Source organism: Gymnodraco acuticeps, unplaced genomic scaffold (assembly GCF_902827175.1).
Source record: "Gymnodraco acuticeps unplaced genomic scaffold, fGymAcu1.1, whole genome shotgun sequence".
Taxonomy (NCBI): Eukaryota; Metazoa; Chordata; class Actinopteri; order Perciformes; family Bathydraconidae; genus Gymnodraco; species Gymnodraco acuticeps.
In genome coordinates this window covers 270,150-289,558 of record NW_022991454.1, presented here as the reverse complement: position 1 = coordinate 289,558, position 19,409 = coordinate 270,150, and the positions used below count along the sequence as shown (strand labels likewise).

Genomic DNA, 19,409 nt, shown 5'->3' with positions numbered 1-19,409 from the left:
GCCGGTCAACATGTCCGTTAAAGTTTAAATCTTACGGACAAAATTAGAAAAGTGCCGGTCAAAGGTCGTCTTTGTTATTTATAGAGCTTTAAAACAAATGAATAACGACTCTATAATAATATAAGAATAATACACGGAGGACGGAGCCTCTCTTTTCCTCCCCCTCTCCTGACAGCCCGTCAGTATCCGTAGTCTCATGCAGCAGCTGATCCAGTAATAAGTGACCCTACAGTAAAAATAAACATATTTATAACTAGGTAGTTTGAGAGGTATTTAAAATAGCTAAGGGTGATGATCTAGCTTGAAGTATGTGTTTTGTTCCGCTCATCGCTCCATCACAGCGGGCGGAGCTGTATCATGCAGAGTTGCGTGTCTCCTCTCCTGTCCGATTAGACTTCACTCGCGTTTATGTCCATATCGATCATATCTAGCTGGAAGCTCCTGCTGGGTGCACTGTCTGCGAGATACCGGGACCTGGCTCAAAACACTGGGGCTATTGCGTCATCGTTAGCAGGAAATGATCGTTATAGGGCGTAATTACAGAGCCGTTTGGCCCCCCAGAGCGTTTCGTCCGCAGATCTACCCACCTTGGGACCCGTTACCGTTATCTGCGTTTCCCTCTCGGCCTCGTGTGGCCGAACCGTCTATCTGATAGAGAACTGTAGCAGATACGACCGTCATCGTCCTTGTGTGGCTGCAGCCTCAGTTTGCGGTGGGAGAGATATTTATATATATGTAAAAGTTTAACTATGGTATACAAATACTCCATTGCAAGTTAAAGTCCGACGTTCTAACTCTTACTAGTAAAAGTACAGAATAATTAGAATCAAAATATACACTTACTTATGTAAATTAGAATATTATATAGCCTATATATATATTTGATTGGAATAATATGTATTTATTTATCAAAGCAGCATTTGAATGATGTCTCAATTACGGGCTAATTTGAACTAACCTAATGAACTTTAATTAAAAAGAATGCATATTTTTAACTGATATATACATAAATATTGACCTAAATTTAAATTATAGTTGTCAGATAAATAGACAGTAGAATAAAAAGTGCAATATTTCCCTCTGAGATATAGTGGAAAAGAATTAAAAAGTTATATACAATTGAAATACTCAAGTAAAGTATGACTAAAGTTGCACAGTACGTACTTGAGTCAATGTACTTCCAGCACTGGGTTTAGTTTGTGTACTTGCAATTAATGTTTGCTCAAAACACTGGAAAGGTTATGAAATGCTAAAATGTGGAGTTATTAAGTCAGTAAACAACTAAACTGCACTGTCAAAGAGCAGTTAAGGGGGACGGTATAACTGCCAACTCACAAACTAAAATCAGATAAACCAAACATTTGTTTTGCACAAGCCATTAAAAATCTGAAACGATTTTATAAAAAAGGAAAGTCTCATTTTAGAGCAACTGAATAGACCTCTGTAAATGCTTCTAATTAATTGTATGTAGCCTATTGAATCCGCATCTACTACCTTGTCTAATTGTATTGTTTTAAAGCAAACTAGTCCAAGTAATAAAGTCAAAACATCCCCAAGATACTCGTATGGTATAATCTCTTGAGCATTATGTAAGAGACAAGGCTTTGTATTGCCAACACATTTCATAGCCGTGAGTGTCAATCAAACCAATATCAGCATGTGCAAACTCCTTGAGGTAATCCTCAAGATGAAAACATTGCTTTTACTGCAGTCTGGTGGCAACGCTGCCCAAATTCAGAGGCTGTCAGTGTCATGCAGTCAGTTGGCATCATCCAGCCTTTGTGCTGCTGTTGAGCCTCAGAAGACATGACACAGCGCCCTCTGCTGGCTCAACAGAGTCACTGCTGTAGATCTTTGTCTGCCTATCCATGATGTCATCCTCCATTTGCTGCAGGTGCACACACTATTTTTTTTGTCCACCCCTCCAAAGACGTCTCACTCTGGCATCTTTGAAATTGGACTTAACACTGATCTGAAACTTCAAAGGCCCCCCATCGATGCCTGAGTTCCCGCACACCATTAGCCGCATTGCTAAAGAGCCGCGCAATGATTGCATTTTAATAAGGCACCTGCGGGACAGTCGGCCGGCACTCAAAGCTTTGCCTCCGGAGATGAATGGGATTCACACCTGCTTTCATCATCCTCATTAATACACTGTCAATACTTTAATCACTCCATGATGATGCTATTATGTCCTCCCTGTCTGGGGAATTTGGGCTTCATTCGACCAGAGCCCAGGGAACATGCATCTTCCTCTAATCAAAACTGACTACAAAGCTCTGAAAAACATTTTACAAGTCTGGTGTTTGTGTCCTGTGATGAGTATTGTCCTTCCTTTCTGCTAATACTTTAGCTTCAGCATTGATATTTAAAATATGATGTACATACAAAAAAAACAATCAAAATAATAGTGGGTGCTACACAATTGTTCTAAACACTCAATAGTCTGGAAAACGTCCCATTTGATCGACATTTTCCATAAGCCTGTTACCCAGACTCAAAAAGCCATTGTTCCCAAGGCTCACAGCTCCTACATTACACACTGTATTAGTATCAACTCAAGCTTTGACCTAACTAACAAAACCACAGAAGGCAGCGAGTATAGCCAATCAGAGGCAGAGAAGCAGCCTTTGCCATTGTGGAACAAAAGTGTGTATTTTCTGAGCGATTGACCAACAGAGTATCGGTTGTTTGTGTTTGTGGGAAAGGATTGTCATACAAATAGGCTTGTGTCATGTTGATCAAGTAGATCCATACCAGTCAGTTGGATAAATGAAAAAACTATACAGCCAAAAAAAGTGTCAAACGACACTTTATCGGCCCAACGAAATTGTGCAACACGTACTTTCCTCTGAACGGGGAAACTTACTAGATATAACTAATGTAGTAAGTTTAAGAGATGCACAAAGGGGGATTTTGAAAGGGGTTTCTTGCTTTAGAAACTCCTTTCAAAATGGAAATGACGAATATGAGCGTGATTGCCCATCTCATCTGACGGGTATAGGGTCATTATTAGTGACCCTAACCGCAAGTATTTCGAATTTTTGATTTTCTAACAGGATTATGCACGATATAATGTCACAACTCACTAAAGGACGGAACAGTGGAGCTATTATTGAGTACATGCAATGTGCAGATTCATGAATTATGCAGCTCTTTGTATGACTATAACATAGGCTTTGCTACTATTCTGATTGTTTCTTTACCTGCGGTGAGGCATTCATGATGTTGGAGTGGGCCTCTGATCCATTTGTGTGTGTCTCCTTCTTGCTATCAGCCCTCTTCATGATGTGGGCCGCACTCACAGCACTGGCTTCTTTCTTTGCCACGGGAGGCTGTGTGAAACGATAACAGTAGAGTTAAGTCATCATGTGTTCACAAGAAAATGACGCAATTCTTGCAGACAGCGTATTTTTCAAAACAAATCATTTCAACAATGTTTACTTAAAGGAACAAACACTTAAATTACTTTGCTTTTATTGGATTGTTTGGTTTAATGGAATCATGCAAATGATGGTGAAACAGCAGGGGAAATCCAGTAGACAACAATAAAATCTAAATACAAGGAGAACAAAAAAAGTAGATCGAGGAACCAAAATAAACAGATGTCATCAAATTCAAACAATGGAAAATTATACAACAACAACAACAAATAATATAAAAAGCTGCCGTAGTTATGGCACCAAGTCCAGCAAGGCAGGGTGAATCCAGCGGGGGATGATGAAGATGATGATGAAGGACGAATACAGTGGAGGAAATAAGTATTTGATCCCCTGCAGATTTTGTAAGTTTACCCACTTACAAAGACATTTCTATTTTTAAGGATTTTCTTTTTCATATTCTTACTCTCATTGTTTATATAAACCTACCATTACAATTATAGGCTGTACATTTCTTTGTAAGTGGGCAAACTTACAAAATCAGCAGGGGATCAAATACATATTTCCTCCACAGTATGTTCATCAGTCTACCTCGTGATGTGTTCCCTCCTCTATGGGAGACTTGTCCCGGGAGCCCATCAGACGGGCAGAGTAGAACCTGGAGGTCTCTTCAAAATCTTCCCGGCACACCTCAGGCTGCCTGTCCCGCTCTCCGTGCTCCGACGTGCCCTTAGAGAAGTCTTCAAATCCGGAGTGGAGGTCCATCAGGACGGTGAAGTCCACCTCCGCCTCCAGGCTCGACGTGGAGCTCACCGTCATGCTGGAACATTTACGCTCGATGCCCAGGTGGGATTCTCTCATGCAGGCCACCGTGTCCCGGTCCTGCTCCTCCTCTGACGCTAATCTGGGCAGAGGCCTCCTGTCCCCGAGCTCCTTCTGGGACGGGTACAGAGAGAGGATCACCACTCTGAGGTTATATCACTGCAGGCGGAGGGATGGCGAAGATGTCATGATATGGAGTGGAAGTGGCATCCTTGTGTTTGAGGGTTTGCTTTGATTCATGGAGGACTCAAAATCTGAGTCAGTGTACATGCAATGTGTATTATTAATATTTACAGTATTGTAGGGCATGCAGTCATGTCAGAAAGGAAAAGTTAACAGTTTGAGCCTGAGTTTGTATTTAAGGACATTTCAAATTGCATAAAATGAATGAACATAATAGAACATATATATACCAAATTAAATTAGCGTCTTAGCCTGAAAACTTTAAAAACATAATTCTTAACTTCATAGTTTTGTGGATTTTTCGGTCAGTTGTAACCAAGCATTCAAATAAAACAAAAATAAAGTACTGGCATTCAACACGTGGCACGGGATCACTCAGAAATTAAACCGCTCTGTTTTAAGGGGTCAGGATCCAACGAGGAGGGAAACCGTTTGATTATAATGAAACTCCTGAGGCCCCTCATGTAAGTAATGCCACTCATTAATTACACACACACGAGCTAATTACATCACAGTTAAAACTGGATCGTGTCTGCAATAGACAAGCATAAGGGATTTTGTTTTCCACCCACTCATTAAATTCCCACTCAAGATGATGGATGACTGCAGCTGAGTAGCCAGTGACCATAACAAACGTCAATCTTTATGGCTTCGGGCTATGTTTTATATATCATTAGAAACTGGTCGGTCAGTTATAGGGAGGGAAGCAGTTTAGCCGTAAGGGATGCAGAAAGGAAAAGAGAAGATGGGTGAGGCATGATGAAGGTGAATGAATAACCTTGAAATCAGCAAACGGCTCTTCATAAATGGCAGGAGTAGAGACGGGCTCCTGCAGGGGGAAGCAGAGGAAAGAGCAGAGAGAGCATCTGAAGGTTAGCACAAGCTGAAGTTGTCAGTGAACTGAGAGAGGCCACAACACACACACAAATCTGAACAGCAGAGCTTGACTGGATCCTGAAAATATGGTAAGATTGTTCAGTAGGCCTACCAACCTAAACTGGGGGTACTGGTTTTGCACATGTTAAGGTTTAACATGTCAACATGTTTCCTCTCATCTGTGGTGCTGTTTATCAATGTAGTATGCTTTGGTGTGAGCTGCTGCATGTTGACATATTGGCTGTAAAGATATCTGCCTTCTCTTGAATACATGGGAACTATATGGCACTCAGCTTGTGATGCTTTTAGCACAAAGAAAATACATTAAAAAAAAACTAAATAGCAATGTCTGTTTTCCCAAATGTATGACTTGGTTACTAAAGAAAATCCACAAACAGTTTTTGAGCAGTTTCAAGAAGGAACTATTTTTGTTTACGGTTAACTGAAAAGAGCAAACATTGGCTAGTAGCAACCCAATCTCACGGCATTTCGTGTTAGTCACGACATTTAATCTATTGATTCGTGTTCACCAACACGATTTTCCCCTAGTCACACAGAACGATTTTAAAAGCAATGTATTTCTATTGGTAGTTTGTTTCGTGCCAGCAGAACACCTGAAGCTGTGGGGTTCATAAAAACATATTATTACTCAATATCAAGCCACGATTATTGTTTTTATTTTAAATCGTATAGGCCTAATGTCGGACTTTTTTGTCTTCTGTGAGGAAAATAAATGGGGCTCAGAGCCTCAGAATACTGAAATCTGTATTTTTTTAAATATGTTTTTCCTTCTAATTTGTTATTATTTTCTAAATAACACACTGTTATTTACTCACCAACAACACACAATTAACCTCCTTTTTATTTATTTGTTTAATTCCATAATATCTGGCTTTTTTGGCCTACGTCAGGAACTGAATTTCAAAATAATAGATTAAATGTCGTGACTATAACACGAAATGCCGTGAGACTGGGTTGCTAGTAGACTTTGGCTAGCAGACAATAGCTAGCAGACATTGGCTAGTAGACATTGGCTTGCAGACAATAGCTAGCGGACAATAGCTAGCAGACAATAGCTAGCCAACACTAGTTAGCAGACGATAGCTAGCCAACACTAGTTAGCAGACGATAGATAGCAGACAATAGCTAGCCAACACTAGTTAGCAGACGACATCTAGCCAACAATAGCTAGCAGACACTAGCAGACAATAGCTAGCCAACACTAGTTAGCAGACGATATCTAGCCAACAATAGCTAGCAGACACTAGCAGACAATAGCTAGCCAACACTAGTTAGCAGACGATAGCTAGCAGACAATAGCTAGCCAACACTAGTTAGCAGACGAGAGCTAGCAGACAATTGCTAGCCAACACTAGTTAGCAGACGATAGCTAGCAGACAATAGCTAGCCAACACTAGTTAGCAGACTATAGCCAACCATAGCTAGCAGACGATAGCTAGATGAGAGGGTCCTTCTGCAAGAAATATGTAGGCTATCCTTCTTTAAACTGCTCACAACTAGGTGTAGGGCTATCTTTAGTATTGACTTCTGAAAAAAGACATTGCTGTAAAGTTTTTCAAATGTAATTTTGCTGCTTTGTTCACAACAAGCCAAGTGTCATCTAGTTTCATTATATTTGAGAGAAAACACACATTTCTATAGCAGATTGGCCTATCTTCAACACTCAGCAACTCACACCCAAACAGTTCAGATTAATAGATAGCATTTAAAGTGAGGGCAAACGTATGTATTGTTTAACTTTAATATAGCTACAAATTCAAAAACAGCAAATTATGTATTTTAAACTGACTCAAACCCAAGTTTAGGTGAGAAGTTCAGCCAGACCCAATCATAGCCAACTGAGTCTGTTCAGATCCAGTCAGGTCCAAATGGATGTCAGCACACATTTCAGGCAATACTCTACATAACAAACAGCAATAGAGGACATAAAAGAGGTGAGCTTACTACAACAACAACATCCACAGCCAAGTGTATTAGTTAGATTTAGCAGAGAAGAGAAACATGCAGTCTGTATAATGAGCACGTTTCCAGCATAGCAGCAGCCAAGTGTTGCCTTGTCACCTTGAATTTAAAAAAGGGAGCATTCAAATATTGTTAAATAAAATTGTTAAAAGTCCAATAAAAAGGTGCCGGGGTGCATTTCAAAGCCTGTCAAAATGACTGTTTGAATGGGTCCACACGTTTGGAGGAGCATATCATATTTTCCCACACTCCCGACTTCAATCTGATCTTGATATGATTGTCAGTCGCCAGTGAAGTTGCAAACCGAGAGCTACGCAACAACTCTTCTCATGCTTGTTTAATCCAATATATGCAAGAGCTTGACTCAGATGAAAAGGCGGGAAATAATGAAAGCTGTCATGTCTATTCACTTCAAATTCCTTTCATTCTGGTGTCAAAAGCGTGCAAGCTCCTAATGATACCAACAGTGAAATGAAAGCAGCAAATCTGACTGTGGCAGGCACTGAGCTGTGAGGTCTGGCTGCTCACTGCCTGCTGGGGAGGAACCAGTGTGTTTACATCAGCGCTTACTTTCATATCCAGAGGGGAGTTTTGCATCTGTTTTATGCTTCATCATCACCAATCAGAAGGAGGGAGAGATATTTTTTAAAGCCTGGTCATGCAAGTTTATCAGTTTCTAAATTATGTATGCATAAACCAATTCTATACTGTATTTATATCCAATTTTGTGAAATAATAGCTGTCTGTTCCAAAGAAATGGCAGCACTTTCACCTCTTTCTTTCTCAAATTAGTATGCCATAAATCATTTGTTTTTGTATTTCCTGTTTTTGTATCTCTGTGCCAAAAATCATCAGAGCGATGAAAATATGTACGCCTTTCTTTGCCACCCTCTGACAAACAACAACGTGAGCCGGAAAGAAATCTGAGGCTCACAAGTTAGAGAAGGTGAAGACGAACCAACAACCAAAACACGAGATATTGATTTTTTAATCTTTTTGTTTTGTTAAATTTCACAGCCAGTGGTGAGCTGTACAGATTTGCCTGACAGTGTGGTGCATGTCGGGGGGCAATGAGGGAGAAATTGGGAAAACTTTTTTGACAGATTTTGCAATAAGACAGAGCAGAAGTGCCACTCCGTAAGAAGTAAGATGGATGAGTTCAAGTCACTAAAAACGCAGAAAAATAAATAAAAATGGCGTGCGAGTCTGTCTGAAGCTCATGCGATGCTTTAATTTCCAATGACTGAATAGCAGATGCCAAGCAGAGTTACCGAGTGTCTCTTCTTGGCTGCGTCCAGACTCGGCTCCCTGCCAGGGTTTCGGCTGTTCCGCAGTATGAGTCCAGATTCTCGGGCCTTCTGTGTTTTTACTGGCGGGGCCGGGGGAGCCATTTTGTGAAGCGCCGAAATCTTTGAGCAGAACGACTGACTCTCCGTCGGTCCTCTACCAAACTGATAGCTGTCATCAGGATATTCTGCTCTAGTGATTCCCTCCAGATCTGCTGCAAAAGATGGATGAAAGGCGGCGGAGTCTGTCCAGGAGAGGTCCGAGGACGCCTCCGGAGAACCCACCGACCAGCGGTATTCCCTTCTGACGAGTCCCGTGGGCTCTTCCCAGCCCCTTTCGTCCTTACACGCTACACTCTTTGATCGCTCTGGCTTAAGAGGAACAATCCTGGTGATTTCTGACTGAAAGCTGCTGCCTGACAGTCGTTGGAGAGACGTTCTCTGGCCTCTGTCTCCCAATAAACCCTCAATATCCTCTCCCCCCGAACTACTGATCTTCCTCTCATGCGTCCTGACCTGTCGCAGCTTTACCTCAGCTAGATCTTTGTTGTCAATAAGACCCCGTCCTCGCGACTTCATCCCACACTCCCCTTTAACACCTGCTACTGAACTATCATGCTCCATCTTTCCGGGGCCATTCACCATATCGATATCAGCTGGCCCAACCTGACTCACTTTCCTCTTTACCTGCTCTGCTTCTACCTCCATGTTTTCACTCTCTACTGATATATCTTCTTGGTCGTCTTTGTAGACCCTGAAAGACTCATCTTTTTCTGATCCCTGATCATCCTTCACCATCTCCACTGGCGATAGGTCGCAATGATTTCCGGCTTTTGAGGTTTTTTCTGGACTGATGTCCAAGTCTGAGCCGTTATTGTCTTCGTCAGTAGAGTCACTGCTTTCTTTCCCGTAAATGAGCTCGGGAGGCATACCCAGGTTTAAGCTCTGGGGTCTCCTCTTTTTCCTTGGTTTCGAAGCTGTACGGTCTTTCATCTGCCGTGAGCCCGGGGCAAAATCATTGTTTGCATCGGTGTCAGAGTTTTGAGATAGTTTACTTTGAGATTTGTCAAGATTCAAGTCTGCATTTTCAGATAATTGAACCATAAAACGACTTTTGTTAGTCGGCCGTGGCTCAGAGCACTCCTCTGCCTCTTTGGTTGATGAAAATTCATCAATATGGCTTTTCATTTCTTTGCTGTCATACCCTGTTACCTCCTTATGTATCATCTTGGTTATGTCTATCTCTTTTTCCAGCTCCTCTTTCTCCCATGAAGAATCCAATTTGTTCATTTCTTCTGCCTTCCAGTCTTGGTCCTGTAGATAAGTTTCTTGTTTTTCAATCAATACCCACTCCTCAGAGCCCTACATGTTGGTATAGATTAAACACAGTTAGACATGCCAAGCACAGCTGCTGCAAATAATTAAACCTACGCAATCATTTGAATCACAGAAAAGGGAACACAATGTTCAACAGGTACAATGGGAAGGTTCGATGATAATGAAATTGCATGTAGGGATTTATTCTTAAGGGAAGATACCCCAAGTGAATAGGGTTTAACTAATAGATAAACACGTATACTCCCCCGGTTAATCGCCTACAATAAGCAATTATGTGTTGTGTTTGAGTGGTTTCTAAAATGGTGTTTTAAATATGCAATTCAGGCATTACATATGAGCTAATGTGAATCTGAACATTTGATTAAGCCAGGTTCAAAATTCTTGTTTCATTTTGTTGACATGTAGAGTCAGAGGTTTTTACAGCTGGGATGTTGAGTATATTTTTGCATCACTCCATAAATCTATAACATGTTGTCATGGAACATTCCTCTGCACAATGTTTTTAGGAAAAACCTTTTATAAAAATCTGAATAGGAATGATTGATGGACACAAAAACCCTGCGTGAATAGGGACACAATTGGATAGTTTGATGTATGTGCAACTGAGATGGATATTTCTTGCTAAAAGTCTATACATTTTGCAGAAACTACAGGTGAATCGTTCCAAACAATGTTTTGTATTAAAGGTTTTACATATCCAACTTTTGGTAGGTTGAGGAGAAATGTACAGAAGCAAATATACAAGACCTAAATTGGTATTTTGCATGTTTTCTTTCCTTTCTGAAAGAAGACATGTTACTGAAGTAAAGTCAAATCTAAAATGTCTAAAATCACCAGATCATTAAACACAATGTCTTTGCCGGCAGTGTCACTTTAAAATATGATAGACATATGAATGATAATGATGCACACAAGGCAGTGCATTTCACCAATCCACAAATGCCATAAACAACATGAAACAGAAAGAGTGAGAGATATGTAACCTCAGGTGAAGTCACCACCGTCTTCTGGACGAAACCCTCAACAGACAGGCTGTTAACAGGGTCCTTCCCCACTGCTCGGACCGCCGACTGGCCGACACGAGGCAGAGGAGAGAGTTAAAGGAAAGGGAGAAAAGCTGTTAGAGCTCAAATGAGAAAGTCAATTAGTAAGACTCACAGTAGACAATTTCATGCAAGAACGAGAACATGGGAAAGTTGGAAAGGATCAGTGCTAATAGGTTTTAAAAGGGACAGTTCATCCTTTAATCTAAAGTAATTATGTTGCTTCTTACCGGTTTCGCTATACATAAATTGAGATTGTATGGGTGTGAGTTGCCAACTGTTGAAGATATCCGACGTAGAAAAGTCTTCCTTCTTTCCAACAAAATGGAAGATCGCACTAGGCTTTGAAAAACTCAATGACAATGTATTTTTCCAGGGTAATAAACCATGTTGAGAGCAAGTAGGAACTATTTTATTTCTACCAAACTACACCCACCAACAAATGAAAAGATGCAAGCTTTTGTTTGGTGATACAGTTGGTAGAGGTAGATAGTTGGAAAGAAAACAGTTCCTACATTCCTACAAATTGTTCACACCATAGTTTGAGGATAATCTTGAGTTTCCGAGTCATGATTTCTTCAAAGAGACTGCAATTACATTTTTCCCCAAACATCTTTTGGAGCCTTGATCAGCACGATCGTAGCACCAGTGTTCTAATATATTGGAAGTCATCTTCGGCCGATCTATAACACTTGGCAACTCACACAAAAACAATCTAGATTGAATGATAGCACTACCGGTAATTGTAATAATGTATATGTTTTATTTAACTATCTCCTTCTGTAGAAACCTTCTAATGAACTTCAAACTGAAAAGATGTAATCCAGACGAACTGACAGCCACCAAATCCACAAAACCAAATTTGCAATGCAAATATCTGTTACTACACCAAAGGGTTGAGTTCAACTGAATCTCAGAGCACAGCGACTTTCCCCGCCTTCGACTGTCAGTCTAACTGAATAATACCTGGAATAAGACACGGTGCAAATTACATTTTCTGCCGCAGGCAACATTTGACATTGTATGGGCATAATCGGATTTTCCAAGACAGCAGATGGGAGATTGCTTGAAGACAATTTAGTCACTGACAAAAACAAAACCATCCTATTTGAACGTCTAAAATCTCAGGGCTCTTCCTTCAAAAGCCTAATTACCCCAAAAGTTGAGAGCTTCTGTGATCTGGCTTACAGAAAGACTGTGTCCCTGTCAGGGCAATCAAGGAAAACAAAAAAAGATAACTGATAATTATGTCTCAAGTGCCTCACATTGGGTACATCTTAAAAAAACATCTAATCTCATCAAGATGCCTCCTGCTGTGCTGCCCGTCAGTCATCTTCAAGTACCTCTGAGCTACGAATGATTCTGTCTCACCAGGGAGATGCACTTCATTATACACTTTTCTTAAAATAAACTGCAGATTGTTATGTTTGTTTCTGTGAGTAGCAGTTTCTTTGGGAAGGGGATGCACGTTTTAACTGCCTCTAGGAAACGGAATAGCCATAAATACCTTCACTCATCACACAGCATATCTTCTGGCTTGAATTATTCAGTCTATTCTGGATCAATTATTCATAAATAAAAAGAGCTTACTTTTCAATAAAGTTTACAACCCTTTCTAAAAATATACGTTACCATACAACTAAAGTGCATTCTCAATCATATTCTGGGGGAAATGTATTTTTCTCCTAAACTACCTTGGCAATGCCTTCAATTGAAAGAAAACAAAATCACAACAAAACTAGTAGTTAGGTTTAGTAAAAGATCATGGTTCGGCTAGAAATAAGTGTGTTTATTAGGTCATTTGAGTAAAATGGATGCAAAATGACAAAAGTCAAAGTTGAGTACGTTTTGAATTGACACTAGACACAGACATTGGCCTCCTTAATGAAAGCCCAGTAGTGTTTGAACCATCCCACCTACGAAGACTTCGGCACACCGATCAGAAATGTATCGACCATATCAGGCTTCTCACGTAATAGGCCCGGTTTTGCTTCGATTGAGGCATTCAAAACCTCAATTCAACAGGACAGCGGCCATATGGGAAAATGAATGCCCTTTAATGTGTCAAGCATCAGGGTTTACTGGACTTGAGATATTATCGCAAAGCCCCCCTCCCCCTTTATTCTACTCACAGCCTTCCTCTCCGGCGTGCCGGTCGGGGAAGTTCCCGACAGACGTTTCTCGCGGACCGACAGCTTGCTGTTGGGCTCCTTCAGGGCCTTCTTCAGCTCGTTGATGCTCGCCTGGTGCTTCAGCAAAACATCCTTCGACTTATCCAGAAACTGGAGGAGAAATTGCAACAGGAGGGGGAAAAAAAGAAGAAGCGAGGAATGCATTAGCAAAACGTTGACATTCGTTCACCAGCAGGACTCACATCAACATATGATATGCATGACTGAACAAGACATGAGAGAGCACTGAGGAAGAAGATGCAATGTGAACGCTTACACTTATGTTAACTAAAGCTGGTGTTTTACGAGTGAGCTGTGGCCCATGGAGAGCATTGACATTTCAGATGCTACTGAAGCTAAAATAAATCAATCAAGGCAAGTAGATGGATTCATAAATGAATATGTAACATCTATTGTTGGACAATAGGGATGCACTAATAATAACCTTCTCCTCATGTCCAAAACTGATGCGATTTATCCAATGTGTATGACTAGTTAATATTAATTCAAAATGACCTCATTTAAACTAATATTCTCCATGACCTTGGTTAGACAGTTTTCTATCAGATATGTTGAATACTAATGTTCAGCTCTGTTTTAAAAGTTCAAGTGGTACTTAGAGGTTGCATAGATCTACACTGAACATCATTGTATTTCAAGTAGATAATTGTCCTGTACTTGTATAGGATTTTAAATTAAGGACGTTCTCTCTGTTCTAAAAATAGAGAGGTATTTCACCCGGAGACTGTAAAAGTAGATACCTGAACCTATGCTCAAAGAGGACCAATGTTTTATAATTCACATTTATTTTGATGCAGGCACATCTGAATCTGTAAAAGCCTCCAAAAAAAAGCAGGGTCTAAAGACAGGAACCTGTACCTCCTGTTTGTGCCGAGGAGTGGACTCCTGATCCAACTGAGAAAGCTGAGTTGGGGCAGGAGGTGGTGCGAGAACAAGAGGTGGAGAGTGAGGGGTCAGAAAGTGCAGGAACAAGGTTCAGATGCAGACACAGGATGGTAGGTCAGTCATAAAGAGGACGGACGGACGGACAGACAGACAGACAGACAGACAGACAGACAGACAGACAGACAGACAGACAGACAGACAGACAGACAGACAGACAGACAGACAGACAGACAGACAGACAGACAGACAGACAGACAGACAGACACACTCACACACACACACACACACAGACAGACAGACAGACAGACAGACAGACAGACAGACAGACAGACAGACAGACAGACAGACAGACAGACAGACAGACACACTCACACACACACACACAGACAGACAGACAGACAGACAGACAGACAGACAGACACACAGACAGACAGACAGACAGACAGACAGACAGACAGACAGACAGACAGACAGACAGACAGACAGACAGACAGACAGACAGACAGACAGACAGACAGACAGACAGACAGACACAGACAGACAGACAGACAGACACAGACAGACAGACAGACAGACAGACAGACAGACACACACACACACACACACAGACACACACACACACACACACACACACAGACAAACACACACACAGACACACAGACAGACAAGATGTGGCCATGCCGAGAGACATTTAGAAACACATCCTAGTAAACATTTTGGAATGGATGATTTCCCTAAATCATTTTTCCCAACTTTGTTTTGTTTCATCTGCACAACAGGTGAGAAGCTACTGGAAGAGGTTTAGAGCCACGTGATTTTGTTCTTTGGATTTGACCAAAGTGATATTTTTCCTTTTCAATTCTGAAATTGAAGTCAAAGATTCTGACTTATGGTGAAAAAATAGGACTAAGATGTTTTCTTCCAGGTGAAGAAATGCATGCACTTTGTGTTTAGAGTGCATGGAGAAAGGAAGAAAACATGGGTTATGGGTGCACTTCAGCTTCTTCAGGCCAACATTTGTATTACAAGAAAACCCAAAGTAAACCACTCAGTCTTTATTTTAACAGTTACCATTTTTTTTTTCTTTAGTTCTGACTTTTTCTCAGATTTCTGACTTTAATCTCAGAACTCCAAAAACAAAACAAAAATGTCACTAGAACGTCTTTTTTTCTCACCTGTTCTCCAGATGAAAAAGAAAAATCTACTTTAGTTCATCCTGACAAAACCTTTTTCCCACCTGTCTTCTTTCGTCATCACAGGAGACAAACTGATTTAGATCAGACAATTGAAATATATCTGATAATCATCATTATTATAACATTAATATAAAACTGGCAGTATATTTATCATAACATAAATACAAACTTATATTGGTTTCAACTGGTTTTAAAGATTTTTGAGCATTTCATGTTACTTCAATTTTCCTAACTGCACATATCACTGTCAGTCAAATGTTTGCTGGGATGCTTAGCTATGACAGTTCGCCCAGACACGACTTTTGCATCACCACTTACACAATAACACATTTCTACGTAATGATGGATGAGTAAAGACAGGTTGACAGACAGAGACCAAATCACCAGACACCAAGTACCTCCTGTTTACTGTCAACTGGTGACCCAGCCTCCTCCTGAACGCCAGCATGAGTTATAAAAAGAGATAGCACGTTAGCAACAGAGCGCTAGGCTTGCATGTGTCAGCATAAAGAGAAAGGGTTAAAAAACTGTGAAGCTGTCAGCGGGATTTATGAGCAGTGCAGTGTAAGCAAACAAGCCTGAGTGAATAAGAGTGAAAGGAGAAGTTAGTAAGTGCTAAATCCACCAAAGCCACCACAGTAGTTCCATGCCGATACTGGATAAGCCCACATTGACCTGATGGGCTTTTCTGAGCAATGCCATGTCCCTGGAGGGGTTTTCTTCAAAGCTTTATTCATTTCGACCAGAGGTGGGAAGTAGTGGAGTACAAATACAAAACTTAAGTACATGTTTCTAGTATCAGTACTTTACTCCACTACTTATTTTTCTGACGAGTTTTTACTTCTACTTCTTACATGTTGAACACAAATACCTGTACTTTCTACTTCTTACATGTTGAACTCAAATACCTGTACTTTCTACTTCTCTCATTTTCCAAACAGCTGGTTCCTTTAGTCTGAATGTGTGTTTGATGCGTGATCATTATTCTTTAGAGTCATTGCGTGCCTATTGATTTGAACACGATCCGTGTATCCATCATTTCCTGGTCTTCTCTAAAGAAGAGGGACCAATGGAAACGTTGTCATGTTGCCGTTGTTCAGCATGGAAACATTCATTAGCTAACAATGACATTATTGTTCTATTAATATAAAGGGAGGTCAGGTACTCTTTAAAGCAGCTGGTAGTTATGGGTACTTTTGACTTAAAGGTGGGGTAGGTCATTTTGGAGAAAGCAGCTTGAGTGCGCTAGAATTTGAAAATACACAGCCGGAAAGAATCTGCCACTTCCTTACAGAGCCCCTCCTCCAACACACACGAACGCGCACATGACCAATGAGGGCACGAGATAAGTTCGTGCACAGATGGAAGGCTGACAGGCAGGTAGGCCATCCAGTTACTTTAGCCGGGCCGGCTCAAATGATTGGTCGTGCTTTTTACAGCGCCACGGCTTCCACAGATGAATTTTTTTAATGTATTTATTGTCAAAGCACTTAATATATTCGTTGCTATCGGGATGTTAAGAGCATTCCATGGAATATAACAAAAAGTGTTTCTGAAATAAATTACATACCCCACCTACATTTCAAAGTCCATACTTCTTTACTTTTACTTGAGTAAAGAAGTTTAGTCAGTACTTCTAGTAGTATTTTTAAACACGGGTATCTGTACTGTACTTCTACTTGAGTAAAGGATGTGTTTACTTTTGACATCTCTGATTTCGACCACCGAAATCTACTTCCAATTCATGAAAAAAGTGTGTCAGGAACTCTTAACTACCATGATCTCTTTCTTTCTGCTTGGAGTGACCTCGCCGTCATAGTACTCCTCGGTCATCTCGCTGTGGTCCTGGTCTTTGTCCTCGTCCTTGTCCTCGTCCTCGTCCTGCTCCATACTAGGCTCCAGCTCCACCTCCTGCTGCTCCTCCACCGAGGGGCTGTGGAGGCGCCGCTGCTCGCTGACGCTGCGTCGGGTGAGCCCGTCGTGGTTCTCACACATCGCTGAGACCGGCCTCGAGAACTCGGCTGGTAACGAGATGGATGAATTATTAAAGGTCCCCTATTATACTGTTTTTCATCAATATATTATAGGTCTCAGATATATACAGAACATGTCTCTGATTGGCTGAAACACCAAACAGATCATTGCAGCATTACCCATAATCCCCTCTGTTTCAGCCCTATTTCCAAAGTGCTGATTCTCTGTCTGTTACTTTAGATGAAAATAAGGAGCCCCTCCCCACGCCCCTCTGAGAGATATTTTGTTAGAAAGAACACAATGGTGCTCTAGGAGGAGATTCAGGTGATAAGGGGGGGGGGGGGGTTACCTTGGTTGCTGATTGGCTAATGGTTACACAAGACAAAATCGTTATGACATCTTAAAGTGGCCAAAATCTGATCAGATAGGTGACCTTAAATCTCCGGGCACCCAGAACTCCATTCATGTTGTTATTCTTCTTCTATGCCATATTATGGTACCATCTGTTTTTCCCATACACTTAAAGTCACCAATAACAACAATGTAACATCCTTCCTCCTAGATTAGACTCCCCATGTACAGAAAGGCCCGTTAAGAGCTAACACTCTCTTTTATGTCATGCCTATGCATTTAAAACATACTTTCAATGCATTCTTACAGAACTGTATTACATTTTATGAGCTCCCAAGTTAAGAATAGAAAAAAAAAACATAGTGCAATGACTTACACAGAAGGTCGAGTATCAAATACTTCTTAATTATCAGTTACTTACTTGTTTTGCAGATATTTGAGTGTACTATAATTCCTATAGTTCAAGTCCTTAAAACTATAATCCAACTGTGCTTCACACACATTATAATGCATTTTAGATGTGTTTGTAATACCTCATAGACTTGGATAATAGCCTAAAGCCATAACAGTTTCAGGTCTGGTACTTATCTGTGTTTTTGAATAATTGTTCTATGTCTTATACTGCGGAAAATAATTAACTATTTATCTAGGTCAAGTTAGAGTTAATTTCAGATGGGGTTTGAAAGCAGTAGTTGGACATAACATGCCCAAGGATGACAAAAAACAATGTAGGAAAACAACAGGGTTAATAAGCGGGACTACTTTTTGCAGTTAGGAGCCTTGACTTCCTGCAGCCCTGTCAAAACTAAATGTATTGTTTTCACACTTTGATGTATATATTGATTAAACATTGACATGTCAACTAGTGATCTTTAATGCAAAGTTAAGATCTCCTGATTATAACTATGTTTGCAAGAAAGCAAGAAGACATACTGTATTTCCAGGAACTATTCATTCAAAGGTTTGCAACTTTAAGTCTAAATAAAAGTTATTTAGTGTCAAAGAGAGTGTTAGCTCTTAGCTAAACGGGCCTTTCTGTACATGGGGAGTCTAACTCTGTGTCTAGGAGGAAGGAGGGTCAATAAAAGCTCTTCAGACCCTCCATGAACAGATCAAACATCCATCGTGTCTCACCTCCGTCCAGGCTCCGGGACAGCAGGTACCTCTTGCTGGCTGAACGCTCAAAGTGTGGAGCGGGCCGGTCTATGAGAGCACTGGCCTGCCTGGTTTGAGCCTGTGTCCTTCCACTGTATCTGAACTTTGAACCCATCACCAAGAAGCCCTTTGGAGGAGGCTCTGGAGACACCAGTCTGTGGAAACAAACAGTAATATTGCAAAATGTACCAAACAAAGCTCATAGGCTCAGGCTTACCTTGAACCAGCCCCTACAGTAGTTATGCTGCTATAGGCTCAGACTTCACCCTTTACCTTTCTATTCCAACTTCTCTTTCTCTATATCTGCGTGCACTCATGTCCCAAAAATGCATGTTACTAACCCGGGGCGTCATCCCCAGATTGTTGTTGTCTCTCACCTGGTTGGTTGCAAATTGTTCCTAATGTTCCTCACAAAAACTCACCTCTTCAATCTGGCTTTTAATGTGTGATTGTTTTTGTATTATTTGACTTTAACTTTAACTATATATTTATTTGTTGTTCCCTTCTTTTATTTTCTCTTCACTATATCTGTAAAGCGTCTTTGAGCACCTGTAAAAGCGCTAACAAATTAAATCTATTATTATTATTAATGTTACGTCTGGATGCCAAAGTCTTGAGCTGATGCTTTTACCTACATACACTCAATACCGACAACGGGAGCAATTGGAGGTTAAGTATCTTGCCTAAGGACACTTCGACATGTTGAATTTAGAGCGTGGGATCGAACTGTTAACCTCGGATTTTC

The 19,409-nt window shown here is 40.8% G+C and overlaps 1 protein-coding gene across 17 annotated transcripts in view; it reads right to left on the bottom strand.

The window, feature by feature from the left end:
- The window catches only part of LOC117532959 (band 4.1-like protein 1), a 104,928-nt gene that overhangs the window by 10,842 nt on the left and 74,677 nt on the right, over positions 1 to 19,409 (bottom strand). For 3 of the 17 annotated variants that reach the window (XR_004566967.1, XR_004566966.1, XM_034196580.1), the window contains exons 11-20: positions 18,644 to 18,819; positions 16,961 to 17,205; positions 15,583 to 15,618; positions 13,962 to 14,006; positions 13,044 to 13,193; positions 10,852 to 10,938; positions 8,516 to 9,892; positions 5,164 to 5,214; positions 3,972 to 4,316; positions 3,207 to 3,335 (exon numbers count right to left, since the gene is read on the bottom strand). Coding sequence is in view for 1 of the 17 variants with exons in the window: in XM_034196580.1 (XP_034052471.1) it covers positions 3,207 to 3,335; positions 3,972 to 4,316; positions 5,164 to 5,214; positions 8,516 to 9,892; positions 10,852 to 10,938; positions 13,044 to 13,193; positions 13,962 to 14,006; positions 15,583 to 15,618; positions 16,961 to 17,205; positions 18,644 to 18,819 (2,641 nt within the window). In the remaining 16 variants the exon portion in view is untranslated. The remainder of the gene's footprint in view (positions 1 to 3,206; positions 3,336 to 3,971; positions 4,317 to 5,163; positions 5,215 to 8,515; positions 9,893 to 10,851; positions 10,939 to 13,043; positions 13,194 to 13,961; positions 14,007 to 15,582; positions 15,619 to 16,960; positions 17,206 to 18,643; positions 18,820 to 19,409) is intronic. The other 14 variants (XR_004566968.1, XR_004566973.1, XR_004566972.1 and 11 more) reach the window with 14 other exon arrangements.